Source organism: Egretta garzetta, unplaced genomic scaffold, assembly GCF_000687185.1.
Source record: "Egretta garzetta isolate BGI_Z169 unplaced genomic scaffold, ASM68718v1 scaffold536, whole genome shotgun sequence".
NCBI lineage: Eukaryota > Metazoa > Chordata > Aves > Pelecaniformes > Ardeidae > Egretta > Egretta garzetta.
The window spans coordinates 934,707-949,221 of NW_009260068.1; the positions used below are offsets into that span (position 1 = coordinate 934,707).

The 14,515-nt window shown below is 43.1% G+C and overlaps 1 protein-coding gene across 4 annotated transcripts in view; it reads right to left on the reverse strand.

Moving 5' to 3' along the window:
• The window catches only part of IPMK (inositol polyphosphate multikinase), a 40,696-nt gene that overhangs the window by 17,381 nt on the left and 8,800 nt on the right, over nt 1–14,515 (reverse strand). For all 4 annotated transcript variants that reach the window (XM_035896664.1, XM_035896665.1, XM_035896667.1 and 1 more), the window contains one exon: nt 2,233–2,329. In XM_035896664.1, the coding sequence (XP_035752557.1) occupies nt 2,233–2,329 (97 nt within the window). The remainder of the gene's footprint in view (nt 1–2,232; nt 2,330–14,515) is intronic.

Below are 14,515 nucleotides of genomic sequence, written 5' to 3' on the forward strand. Positions count from 1 at the left end.
CACCAACAGCCGTCCTCCCTCTGCCCTGGCAAACCAGGCAAGCCCCTGTTCCTCCACACAAACACACTCAAAAAAAAAAAAATACATAAGAGTTCAGAACGTGCAGCAAGCACAGGTTGGTAACTGATAAGATTGTTTAATTTTGGGTTTTTTTTTTTTCAGAAGTCGCCTACGCCCAATTTAGCAGCAACAAGGAATTATTGGGTTCACTACTCAGAGGTTGTATGGAGCCATGTCCCAGAGTCTGTAGAGCACTGACCACCAAAGGAAAGGTCAGGCATACAGTGTTAGGACTGCAAAAACCTACAAATACATCCTCGATCTCCATTTAAGAACTAGATACTTTTCTAGCAGCTGGATTCCCTCACCTAACATCACTGGGACACACCACAGCAGCTAAGCATAGTGTTCAATCTTTTGAACCAGAGCTTAATCCACAGTTAATCTGTGGGGGGGGGACACACAGGTAACAAACCCATCCCCCATTTCCCCAAAATAGCCTCTCCACGCCTCTCCTATGTGTGACTACTTCCCCTCTTCCTTTTTTATCCCTGAACTCGTTTTCCTACTTTTTATGCAATCTAAACGTGACACTGCTGATTATTTTCACCTCTGGTGCCGAGTACCGATGCTCACACACACACACAAATGCATCACGGAGGTTTTCCTTCACATCTGGCATCAGCAAATCTGCATTTGCAAATACCTGCTAAATAACAGATGGCTTCCAACGTGAACAGCCGCCTCCTTAGCTTTGGATGCATCCAGCACGCATGCGTTCTGTTAAAGCTCCACCATCTCCAATGTATTTGATTTCTATCAAGACTACACAAAACTCGTTAATAGCGCAGATAACAGAGTTGGCAATGGAGTGTTTTGTTTGAACCCCCGCCATAGCTTTCTATGAAGAGGGCTCCTGACAGGGCACAGGCTTTTCAAGAAGCAAAACAAACAAAAACCAAACGTTACTCTTCCTTTACACAGTTATTCCTACTGGCGATGTCTGGACTCTGGTGGAGGCCTGCCAAAATTCAGCCCCATGGTGCACAGCACTAGTGAATTCCCAAAGTCAACTAGGGATGTGTTGAATTCCTGTATCCTGCCTAGACCACATATTTTTACATGTGAAGATCCTACCGTGAATAGAAAAAATTGATTTGCAGTTTGGAGGGGACATTAAGTGAGCTCCACGAGACACATAAAATTATGAGGGAAGGAAAAAGATAGCTCCGGTGGAGCTATTTGAGTTAGTGCCAAATATGAAAGCACGGAGACAAATCTGAGCCAAGAAAGTGCTGGGTACTACCACAATCCTCCTTGCATTTCTTTTCACAGAGTTTAGACAGTGCCTTTGGACACCCTCTTACTACTCTCTTTGGAAATCAAGTCTATCAAGTGATAGCATTGGCAAAAGAAGACTGAGTTATATTAAAGGAGCATAGCATCTAGTCTTGGTGCCCACATATTTAAATAGACTCAACGGCATCTTTTTATTTCTGTATGTTCCAGAAGCTCCATTTCCCCAGCGTGAAAAAGAAAAGTCCCCAGAAGAAACACTAGCTTCCATTTTAAATACATCAATAATATCTATTTTCTCTTGAAGAGACAGCCTTCCAACCATCCTCCCAAAATACCTTCTTCTTCCTGACTCCTAGCACGCTACACAAATACAAAGTTAAGATACCAGAGCTCCTTTCCATTCAAACCCATAACAGGGGATGACAAGCAGAGCTCCCCAGCAAGGTACCTGCTGACATAACTGCTTTGTATGACGTGGCATGGCGATGGGATCCAACCTCTGGAGATCCAGCAGCAGATTCCAGCTTGAACACCTCCCCTTAGGCCCAACCTACCCCTTTTCTCTTCCTCACACACCCACATGGTGCCCGTCTCTTGCTCTGATGACCTGACCAGACATAAAATGTGCAACCAGCCCGCTCCTCCGACATGACCCAGACCAGAGCAGCAGTTCCAGGACAACATGCAGCAGCTCCAGCTACTCGGGAAACATTTGCCGTGCAAACGGCCATGCCCCATCTGCCCTGGGAGGAAGACCCCGAGGCCTAATCCAGCCAGAGGACTGCAAACTGGAACCGGTTGTTAGAGGGAACATTAGCAGGTTACAAAACAAAACCCAAAAAAACCCCCTACGGAGCTCACAAGTGCCAAAAATCAGTCTCCAGGAAGATTTTTCCAGGAGGTTTGGATTAACAGATAAAATTAGAACAGTACCATTTGGTGCAGTAGGTGGTGACCAGACACCGAAGTATTTTGGCAGATATTCCCGCAGCTCCAGAAGAATGCTGTCGCAACAGTCGGAGTCATAAACCTGAAATAAATTAGGGAGGGGCGGAGAGATCATCAGTTTAAAACATTCGTTTCATACTTCTAATTGTCCCATAATTATAATTACTCAGTCTTTGTTTTCATACGTTTAAGATTTCTCCCTTACATTTTAAAGACATACAAAATGCAGATGATAATTATCACAGTCCAACATAAATTAACAGCGTCCTTTCTTTCAAATTTTCAAGTGGAAAAGATGTACCAACTCTACCTAAGAATAATTCATGGCTTAACTTGAATAAAAATCTGAACTCTAGTTGTTAGCATTGAAGCCCATTTAGAGAAAAGGGTGTTCTCCCATCCTGGATCCAAGACCGTACAGGTCTTCGTATAGCCGAAGCTTTTTAAGCTATATCAGGTAAAGCATACAAGCTCAGACTGGGTAAGGTTTCCTCGTTTCCTCCACAACAACTCATCCTGTAACTACATCACACAGACAACGCACAATTCAAATTTAGATCTTTCCATTTGCTTTAACGCTTTCAAATATTTTTTTTTTTTTTTCAACTTCTGTAAGAAAAACAAGAAGAGTCTGGGAACAGCAGCTGGTTTATATTTCTGAAGGAGTAATTCTTTGCAGACTGAAAGCGAAGCCTCGGATACTTATCTGCTACGGAATCGCATGACTATCACAGGTTTGCAGTGGTGGTGTGAAGAGGCTTTCAAAACCATTCCCCTGACCAGATTCCCCCACCCCACCCTGGTTACAGACATAGGGGATAGCCTACAGCGCGGCTCAATGTGCTTTGCAGACTTCAAAGATCCATACCCACACAAGTACAGGTTACCATGATTATTACTGCCATTAAAACCCATCCCGTCCGAATCCCCTCGCAGCTATCCTGGTCCCGACGCTATCAGGCTGGCGCCCTGTCCTTCAGCCCTGCAGCGGCCGCACAGCAACGCCCACGGGTGCCGGGGACGAGTGACCAGGGCAAGCAAACAATTCTGCTTTCATTTCAGAGCCCGCTGCAAAGTCAGAAGCAACGCAAAAAATGATTTAAGGTGTTAACAGAGCTCTGCGGAGTTTTCTCAGCTCAGCGCCTCGAGATCCACACTTAACCATGGTGTGAGAGTATCTTGCGGTGGAAACTACGAAGGGTAGGTATCGCAAGATACGTGCCTTTAGCGTTGTAATATTGATACATCTGGGGAGAAAAACCCCAGACCTGAAGTCCAGCTACTATTTTAGAGCATCAAGGCAAGCCTCGGCTACCATCACCGGCGCCGTGTAACTCTAGACAGAGCCTCCCTCATGCAGCGGCAGAATGTTAAAATTAGTCAGTGCGGGTTTGTGCTAAATTTAGGTTTCATCGCAGAAACCTCAAACCGGGCAAACTCAAATCACCAGCGTGCTTCAAACGCACGGCGTTGTTCCATAGCCCTTCAGGCACATCTAATACGGCGCGCTCTGGGGCTTGGACCAGCCTTGGACCAGGTTCTGACACCTTCATGGCAGCACTGTTACCAGGCAGTGACTGAGAAGGCGAGAACCACCAAATCCACGCCGACGTGACGCTAGAACATTTAATTTCACCCGTTCCTTTACCTAGCTCACGGTGTAAGCCCCGGTTTAAAGATCCTAAGGAGAGGGCTGACTCCTCAAAGCTCAAACCACACAAATACGTGTAACAGCACGATGCAAAACACTGATGCCCGCCTACCGCCGCACCCTCTACCACTACTGTTGCTATCTGAAGCATACAGGAGTTGCTGGGCGTGTATGTTACAAGTCAGTGTCACATCACAGGGCACTGATCCTTTCCCACACGTCCCGGTTAGACAAGCTGGCATGACCTCTGGGGACGACGAGTAATTGTACGTCTAGGCCTATTTTTCCTCCATGTTAACACAAGCTGGCATGCTGACATTCTTGTGCTCTTAAGACAAAAAAACCTTGCTTGTCCCTGGGATCAGTGGCTGCTGTTTATTTTTATTTATGCAACTTTTCCTTGCTGAACCTCAGATGTTGCCAGCAGAAGACAGCGCTTTCCCCAGAAGACTGCAACGTAGCTTGATCTTACCAGCTTAAGAAAGGGGAAAAAAAAGAAGGATTAGCACCACACAGATGCAGAGGCGCAGACCCATCCACTGCTATCTTTTGTAAGAGAATTCACTGTTCCCCACCATAGGGACGGCTGTTTCTGGGCTGGGATGCCAAGCACTGACTGCTGGAATTACTTCACACTGTGGGTATTTTCAAACAAGGAATACAAACCCAATTTTTGTTTACTGTGGTAGTTTGGTATCATAGCACCTCACAGCCAAGACAGGGAGTTGCTCTGCTCCCAGCACAAATACTCGTTTCCCAGGTGAATTTAAGCAGATCTGAGAGGCAGCGACCATCACGCCATTTCACAGCCTTTACATGGGAGCAAGTAAAAATAAGTATATAAATATATATTTAGGACAGGATAAAGAGGAAAGAGGTAGAAGCTAAAAGTGTAGCAGACAAGGAAGAGAAACATTGAATGCAACTGAAAAAAAAAAAAACCAAAACAAAACAGGCAAGCATACTAAGAATTCATTTGTTTAATTTATTGGCAAAAAGATTCTGAGAAAGTGACACATTAGGTGACCACTTCCATTTTTTAAAGAGACAGTATTCTTGCTTTGGCTGACTTTTTAATCACCAGCATTAGGTGATTAAACTTAGCAATTGAGCCAGTGACTACAAGCATGCTCCTGTGTATTTCAAATAGAAGGGTACAAGAAAGATACTCAGATAATTTATAATGGGGTGTAATAGCCCAAAGTCAAGGCCAAATGGGGGAAAAAAGCTCCAGGAGTGATATCTTCCAAGTAGTCTGTCCTTTAATACACTGATAGAAGACATTTGAAATGGAGACAAAACTCTCAGTAATGCATTGTTCGGTATCATTACGGCAGCATAACAGAACTAAGTGCATTACTTCTGCCTCTCGGGAGGTTATCTTGCTCCCAGAAACAGTAATAAACTTCCCTCCGAAGTTTGACGTAACCTATACAAACCACTTATTTGACCTTAATAGAGACCTCAATCTCAGCCTGGAACGTCTTCGCATGTCAAACAAGAACAAGCACTCGGTTAATAAAGACCAGAGGAAGTCATTTGGTGTGGGTAAAGCAGCAAAACCAGACATTTCAGGAATTCTGCTCCTTCCTATGCAGGAGAGCTCATTAGAGAGGGGCCTCGTAAACAGCACCCAGCCCACAGGCATTTATTTTTTTTCCTCATTTCATACAATCTGGCACCAAGCTACACACTGAGATGTCATTCAGAATGCCAAATATAAATGTATGCATGATAAAAATAAATGTGTACATATATAAAAGTATATGTGACAAAAACCATCCCTAAAATTACACAGGAAATAAACCGTGCACCTCATGCCCCAAAAGGTATCACTACCAATATTGCTGGCAAACTCACAGGAGACAGGTTATTGCATACCCCAGAAGGACCTTTAAAAATAAACCGTTATATTTTCACAGAAGTAAATACTATTTGACATAAGTAAACATCAGCAATACTCCAATTTCATTTCAAGCAGCTGCACTTCTGTTTTTAATGCAACAAGAGGTCCATTTCTCCAGCACACGCTGGCAAATTGAAGTTATTTCTGCTTTACCGGTAACTGTACTTAACGTCTTCATCCAACAAATCAAGAACTGCAAAACAATTCAGTGTCAGCCCAGCCAGGGGAGGCATCCATTCCACATATTACAGGCTACATTCTTTCAATAGCACAAACTGGAGACATAAATGTAATAACTGTTGGGTTTAAAAGCACGTAAACAGGATGCTGACATTTGGAGGGCTCACAACATGACCATTACAAATTACTGCAATTAACTCATAGGAAGAATATGCCCCAGATATGTCCTGTGGCAGCTCAGATAGCCTAATAGACACCACAAAGTCATAATTTCCAGTTACTCAGGACTTTTTAATTCCAAGGCGAATCTACCATCCCTTAGTTTTTAATCCAAAGTACACTCTGTTTGTTTTGCTAAGTCTGATCCAAACAGATTCATCTGGTTTTTAATGCAAACAGGGGCTGCTTGGGAGAATGGGAATGTTCCTTTTCCTTATTTAAAGCAGCATGACATTTGGGGGTTTTTGTTTTCTAAAGACTAGCTAATCGCATAAACGACAGAGGGAGGGTAAACCAAATGTTTAAATTTCAACAGGAAACTGGTTCTGGCAGTACGGACCCGTCTTAATTGTCCCGTTGAAAAAAATACCACTTTGACAGAAACGTAGTCGAAAGAGAATCTCCTAAAGTCCATAAAAGAGTTGATTTAAAAGAATGTATTTTTAAATTCACATTTATTTTAAAGCTATTGGAGTCAGAAACTTTAAACGCCGGAGTAGGCAGTCTGAAGCATCACCTTTTCTTGTTGCTGGCTATCGTAAATTGTCGCCAAAGGCAGCAGCAGGATAGCTTGCAGAGCCTCAGGATACACAACCAGCTGCCAACATCTGGCAGCGAGTTCAGCTTCCAGTGGTTTTTTTGGGGAGTTCTTGATGAGTGGGGAGCAGTTAATAAGCCATGCACTCAAATTAGCAAGTGCAAGATTTACAGATGATAGTGCAACCTTAATTCTGTCTCCCGATGGGTACGCGTTATAGTACAGACTTTAATTACTCGAGCGCACGCTGCATTTCCCTCCGGACTCCTCCATCACCCAGTTACACCAGGCAAGTACAAGGGCCAAAAAACTGAGGTTGAAACAGCAGCTGCGATTTGAGCAATTGATAACTGCTTGGCTTTACAACTCGGAGAGCCCTTGCTTCTTTTTCAGAGCAGTACCATCATGTTTTCACTTGCAAGCGTCTGCAGTATTTGTTTCCACAAAAATGTCTGGAATTGAGCCAGCTCTGCATACATTCAAAATATCTGATACCAGAGTAATTCCAAAATATATGTGAATGCTGTTATGCTACATGCTGCTATACTGAATTGCTTATTTTACTATCCAATATATAGCTGTTCTATACATCAGATTGTAATCCTTCTCCTCACTGAAGATACCTACAAAAGACAAAAAAAAGCTTAAAATAAGTCAGGATATATTCCCACAATCCAGTCTCGTAAATCGATTTTCAAATAAGAATGGTGCACACTTATGACAATCATATCCTTCTTCCAGGAGTCAGGAAAAAAAAAAAAAATAAAATTATAGCATGGAGTTAGCCATCTTACATTCCAAAAAAAAAAATGCAGGCTGTGAAAATAAGCTTCAAAAATCTCCCCAAAACATACTTATTCAGTCATGTTTATCAACCAGCCATTCTCTAGCAATGCAAAAAAAAAAAACCAAAAACCAGTGGGTCTTTTTTTATCCACTTCAACGTGTTTTAGATAGTCAAATTTAGGCTGACCCTAGCAAGGTTTGCAGTCCCAGGTGTGGGATCATCTTCACAAGCGGCAAAGCAAACCCTGACCCATTTCTCAGGACATGGCAGAGCTTCAAAACTTCAGCAGACGGAAGAAGAAACCAGAAGGCAGCCGCCAGGCACAGCCACCAGCAGCAACGCCGAACAAACACGGCAGTGGAGCTGCGAGCAAAGAGCTGCAGGCACCACATGCAGCAAGTCGCCCTGAAACGCTCGGAGGTAAGCTGGGTAGAGACAGATCATCCAGTCCCTCTTTCCTTCCAACAGCGCTTACTACAGAGGCAAGGCAGTCAAGTATTTCCAAAGACATAAGGAGGCACCTGACCCTACCCCATCACAAGCAGAGAAGGGTTGCTTCCCTCTTCACAAGCCAGCAAACTCCCACCTCATCTTCCATCCTACAAGGTTCCTGGGCAACCAAAGATGAACAACAGAGCAAGTTTAAATTATTCACTTTACCCACACACCCCTACAGTTGCTGCAAGCCACCCAGCTGAGCACGGAGCAGGCTAGTGGGCATCAGGGCCTGCTTGGTCAAAATTGCAAAATTAGAGATCACACTTCATCACAAATCTCTTGCCACAGAACAGAGCTCCCTTCGGTCTCTCCTAGGTTCCCAATTTGCCAGCACCATCAGATGTTACATTCAGCTTCAACTGCATAGGAGCTGGAGCCTTCAATGAACTGGAGAGCTCTTTGAAGTCAAAGATAATTCTTTCGGGATGTGCAACAAACCCTGATCCCTCAGACACCACAATCCAATTAATCTTTTTCTAAAAAAACCCCAAAACCCCCAAAAAACCCCCAAACTCTTAAAGATGATACCCAGGTTGCATTTGCATTAACAGCACAGACAGCTGTTAAGCAGCCTCCTACGTAGTTTGTGAGACTCTTGGGTGAATATCGTCCAAAAGTATGTGGCAAATTGCACATCAAGGTCTCGATTCCAGAATCTACATTCCTTTGGTTCAGTTATGTCAACACGCATGCACGACAGACTGGAGGTCGCCTTAGGTAGTCTCTACTAGAGGCCAAAATAAAGAGAACATAGCATAAAAAACTGGTTATGAAATGCTACTGTCGGGCATCTGATAAGGAAGTTTCAATATTTACACACGGAATTCTACTTCTCCCATTCTTGCTTACCCTTACTCTTCCTTCTTAGTTTGACAACACTTACATTCACCCCACAGAGCTGTAGCGACGCTGTCCTGAAGTTACGCACTGCAAAAACTCAAGCAACCAGCAGCCAGAGAGATCCAGCAAATTTCAAGGCAAAAAGTCAAGTCACTTTGCCAATTCTTACCTGCCTTGAAAAAGTAGTTTTCTCATCTGCCTTTACAACTATTGGGCCCGAAGACTGCAATGCACGGAGTGGTGCAACACGAATACTGCTTAGCATTTTAAGGGAAGACACAGACCTGCTCAGAAACACCACCCTGACACATCCAAATCCTCACAGATGCAAAAGCAAGTTGAACAAAGACAGCAGCCAGAGTGTTTTCATACAAACTTTCTGCTCCGGGAAGATTTATTTTTTTAATTTTGTTTTAAGCAACTCCAACTATTCAAGAGTTCAAGCTTAAATTACCACTGAAATTACTGAAAGAAAAGTGAAATGGTCGAACAATAGGACAAAGGGGAAAAACAAGCCAGTATGGCTGTCCCACTTTCCGAGAACATGAATAAGCGTTACCCTTTGTTTCTGGAAAGCTATCTGATCACAGCGGAAGATTCAAGCTAGGGAGTGAGAGAGAACAAGGGGTGGGAGGAACCCTGAAGCAGTCATACTTAAATAGGCAAAATTTAATTTTACATTTCAAAGAGACGGAAAGGGGAACCAAGTCCTGACAGACATACATTGGGTTGTTTGGGGGTTTTTTCCCCCCCCCTAATACTGCAAGAGGCAGCCCTCACAAAGAATTTACTGCAGCATTACCCTGAAGGTGCAGTTTCATGGTAGTTTAAGTCAATCGGAGCCAGGGCTACCACAGTCCCAAACACATTTTCACCTCCTCCCCTGCAACAACATCCCACAGCCTGCTGAGCACCTCGAGCTGGCTCACCGCCCGAGTGCCAGGCCACAGCACTCCATTTAGGCTGCCATTTAAGTACATCCACCATTAACACCCCTCAAAAAAAGTTATGTCTTTACCTTCCTTTAAAAAAAAAAAAAAAAAATTTGTTTGTGCTCCTCTTAATTTTCACAGTTTTATCATCTAAATCTTATGTTGTTTATTTCTTCCTTTTAAATTTTATTTATATTTCTATTTATTTTAATTTTTATTCATCTAAATTTTCTTTTATTTGTTATGGTATTTTACCAGCAACTATGTATCTGCCCATACAATAGTATACCCTACTCCTTATGCCAGAATACTCAACTCCCACCTGCAGCCAGGCATCCAAACCAATCATTTCCAGGGCTACCCCGCCAACATTACGTCAGATTTATAGCCTCGGTTTCTACATCAGAAGCTCCTCTGCCAGCAACAGGCTCTACTTTGTGATGAGAACACTTGCCAAGACGGAGGCAGCTAGTAATAAGCTTTTGATTTTATTATTTTTATTAATTTTTTTTTAAATGGACAGAGAAGAATGGCACCTACTAACAGGAATTTTAGCTGATGGCTTATGATTTGGGGAAAGTATGCAACGGCTCCTTCCACAAGGACTGAAAGTAACAGCCCAAAAGTTATTTGGGTGCTTGCTAACCCAGTAGAAGGGTTTTCAGTTGTTAGAGAAGATACACTAACATCAAAATAGCTGGTTGGCAATAACTAGAGGCCTTTTTTTGGTTTGACTGAGTAATTAACTCTCCGGAGTCACACCCACACGTCTGTCTGCCTGTGGAAAACTAGAAGTCAGAGAATCAACGATGAGCCCGCATCTTCCTTTCACTCACCAGCCTGCAGGACAAGCACGTTGGCTGTCACTTCCCAAACCTGCAAACCACCTCCCTGGCTCACCGTTCGCGAGAAGGGAAAGCAGCAGTGCTAACCTGTGCTGGAACACGGCGGGGCGGCACAAGGGGAGAAACCAAAAAAGAAGATCAGTAATAACAGCACTAAGAAACCTTAGGAAGCCTCTCATCAGCGTCTGCTCCAGGACAACAGGGAGAAAAATCAGGGTAAGTGGATTCTGTTACGCTCCAGCAAGGTGAGCCAAGTCATTTGTTTTGCTTTGTCAAGAAGATTTTTATATGTATATAAATGTGTGTTATACACAGACACACATATATTTATGTGTATATATACACACATATATGTATTTATACAACACACACACTCAGAAAAATAAATACTCCAAGACTGAAAAATAATTGCTACCAAATTGCTCCCCAAGTATTGGCTATTACAGGAATTTTAACAAGCATGTTGTATACACAGTGGGACATTCAATATTTAATGGAGTTTTTCATTTACGTATGGTTAGTCTGGTACCTGGATGACCAAGAACACACCAAAACTTTACATTATTTCCCACCATATGCACTGGTGAATCACATCTCTTTCCACACAATCACGGCTTTATGCAATATTCTCATATTACAAGCCTTGGTTTTTTTTTTTAATCTGGAAACTGGAATTCTTGTTTTCAGAGACTGAATTTATTTTCCTTTTCTTTCAAGGAGGCAACCTACGCTTCCCTCAATCCCATACTGGCAGCTCACAACCATATCTTACTTTTAAATAAACTTCTAATGCGCGAAATAACTGTATTTTCTATATAACACCAACATACCTTTAGTAAATTTATCCATATTCTGAAACATTCGTTACTGAATTAAAGTTTAAACAACATTTGATCCAGTCTGAAAAAGTGCTTGCATGACCCTCTAGTATGGCAGAAGCACTGTACGGTAACTTCATCCAATTTAACATACTGTGGATATGCACATTAAAACTGCATTTTTGCTTTATTTTCAGCCAGAGCTACACTCGGGAAGGAATATTCCTCAAAATCACGTTGGTAAGAGAACTGGATTTTTCTTCCTGCTTACTTACATAGCACGGGCTGTAGACGACCCAGTCTGTTACCAACTCCACCCAGTAGTTCCCAGATAGCATCAAATTGCAATAATGGCCTTTTACTGTCTCCTTTTATGAGGTTTTCTTAGATTTATTAAAGCAGGTTGTAGTTTATTCTGTAGCACGCAATACACAAGGCGCACGGGGAGCAGATGCTCACCACATCCATCTAGGTTAATTTTCTACTGCGCCATGCATCCCTTCCAAACTTGGTTTTGCTACCAAGCGCAAGAATCACAAAAATCTGCCATACTTTTTAAGCCTTACCATCCTGCTACAGTAGGCTTTCAGTCATTTAATAGTGATCTGAAGTACAAAAATGTGTTTATAGGACAGTAGTAGGAACTCAGCAGATGCTTAGACCTACACTCCATCCTTCATCTCTCTTAGACAACTCCCAGTGTGAAAGAGATGTGAATCCAAGCTGCCAGTATTTCACAATTTGGTCAAAAAGCCATTTTCTTCTCATTAGCTGAGGAGTACTGCGTGTCCTTCCTTTTATTACAATACTTCTGTCCAGGCTTGTGGTTTAAAGCATAGAGCATGAGGCAATTTCACATGCTGGTTTGGGAACTTAAATTTGCTTATTTCCCCCACAAAACAGAATCCCTCCCAGACAGCTTCTCAGCAGGAGGAATGATGCCAAGGGCAGAAATGGACTGTATCAGAATGTGCTCACTACGTTTGCCAACAGGTAATTTGTATACTTCAGCACCACTACCTCTTCTGGAGATGCAGCAGATCTGGATGTACCAGAATCACCCTCTTATTGCCCTCTACAACTACCTGAAAGGAGGGTGTAGTGAGGTGGGTGTTGGTCTCTTCTCCTAGGTAACAGGCGATAGGATGAGGGGAAATGGCAGGGCAGGTTTAGTTTGGACACTAGGAACAATTCCTTCCCCTTGGGGCTGTCAGGCACTGGAAGGGGCTGCCCAGGGAAGGGGTCGAGTCCCCACCCCTGGAGGGATTTAAAAGCCGGGCAGACGAGGTGCTCAGGGACAGGGTTTAGTGGTGGGATGGCAAGGTGAGGGTGATGGTTGGGCTTGATGAGCTTAAAAGGCTTTTCCAACCTAAATGATTCTGTGATTCTGTGAATGAGATATAGCCAAAAATGAACTGTCAGGATATTGAGCTACAGCTCCGAACACAGTTAGTAATGAAAGGTTTGGGCAAAGCATTGCATCCCTAAAATGTTAAGAGAACTGTGCATCCTATTTCTCCAAGCTTTGTCCATACAAGACTGAAAAGCACAACCTTAGGCTTGATCACGGGATAAGGATATTTTAGTACACAATAGCAGCACGATGGCCATCATCCATTCCTTTTTCAGTCAAGGATAATCATCTAAATCAGGACTATAAAACCAGTTAACTGAGTTTACAAAATAGGGTAATTCATCCTGAAGCAAGACATACTTTGCCTCCCCAATCCCTTTCCTTTTCCGTCACCAAGAGAACTGCCTCCCCAATCCCTTTCCTTTTCCGTCACCAAGAGAACAGTTTACAGAACACAGGCTGCCTTATCGTGATTTGCGCTATATAGGCTGAAAGGGGGCTGAGCCTTATGAGTCAGTGCTTGCAACTCTCTGCAAAAGCTTCCAGGCCAAAACACATCTTTCAGGCTGCTGGCTTGATTTTATGCCATGGAGGGGGAGGGAAGTCACCAGAAGTCTTCTGCGCTGCCTGAAGCTGCTTGAATACTAATTAAAATTAGACAATGCAAAAAAGGCGGCGGCATTGAGCAGTAATGAAAAGCCATGGCATAGGAGTAGTGACAGGTTATTGAGAACAACATAAATAAAACAGTAAGGAGAAGATTATTGATAGTGGTCCAAACGGGCATACCTCCTGCACGTTTCTCCTCTGTGCTCAGAAGCACAAGGAACCATGGCTTCAGGAATATCAGCGTGATTGGGTCTTCACTAACACGTTATCCGCTGGTCACAAACGCAAAGACTAACTGTGACAAGAGAGACAGCAAAAGTTGCACAGGCTGTATGAATTCTGCCTTATGTCAGGTTGTAAAAGGAGCTGGGAGGTTCTTCAGGGGAAGCTAAACAGAAAGATGGGTCATTGCCCTACTGAAAGCTGCATTATAATGCATCCAACAAAAGTTCAGAACAACAATCGTGTGGGCAGCCATTAAACCATTACTTCCTAGCTTTCAAGTGCCTGACTCTCACCTAACTAATGTAAATCTCTTCTACATGCTGGAGCTATTTGTGTCTCTTACATCCTGGCTTTGTTTTCAGGACATGTAACAAGAGTGAAAAACAATTTCTATTATCTACAGCAGTAACAGCTTCCTTGCATTCATATTGTATGTCAGCAGGGCTCGAACCCTGAACTTTCAGACTACTGCTACAGCAGTTAACAAAGCCGTCATTAATTGGCAATGGGTGGAAGATCCGTTATCCAGAAGGGCCAGATGACTAGCCCGATTATCTTTTCCCAATGCTACGTGGGGTGAATCAACTCCCTTGGTTCCCAAGCATTAGGATGGAGGTAGAAGGTTGCCAGAGCTGAGCTGGGACTGGGAGAACCCCATCCACCTTTTCATTCTGACCCCCCAAAATTACCCTTGCACTCTGGGACAAGGGTATCTGAGAATTTGGGTAAGATTTGCTTGGAAACCTTATAGTATTGCAGGTATGTTATTTGGAGCCACAACTCTGCAATGTCATGAGAAGCCACTACGACAGTTCTGACATGCAGCCACTAGCAAACGGGGAAAGAAAAAAAAAAAAAAAAAAAAA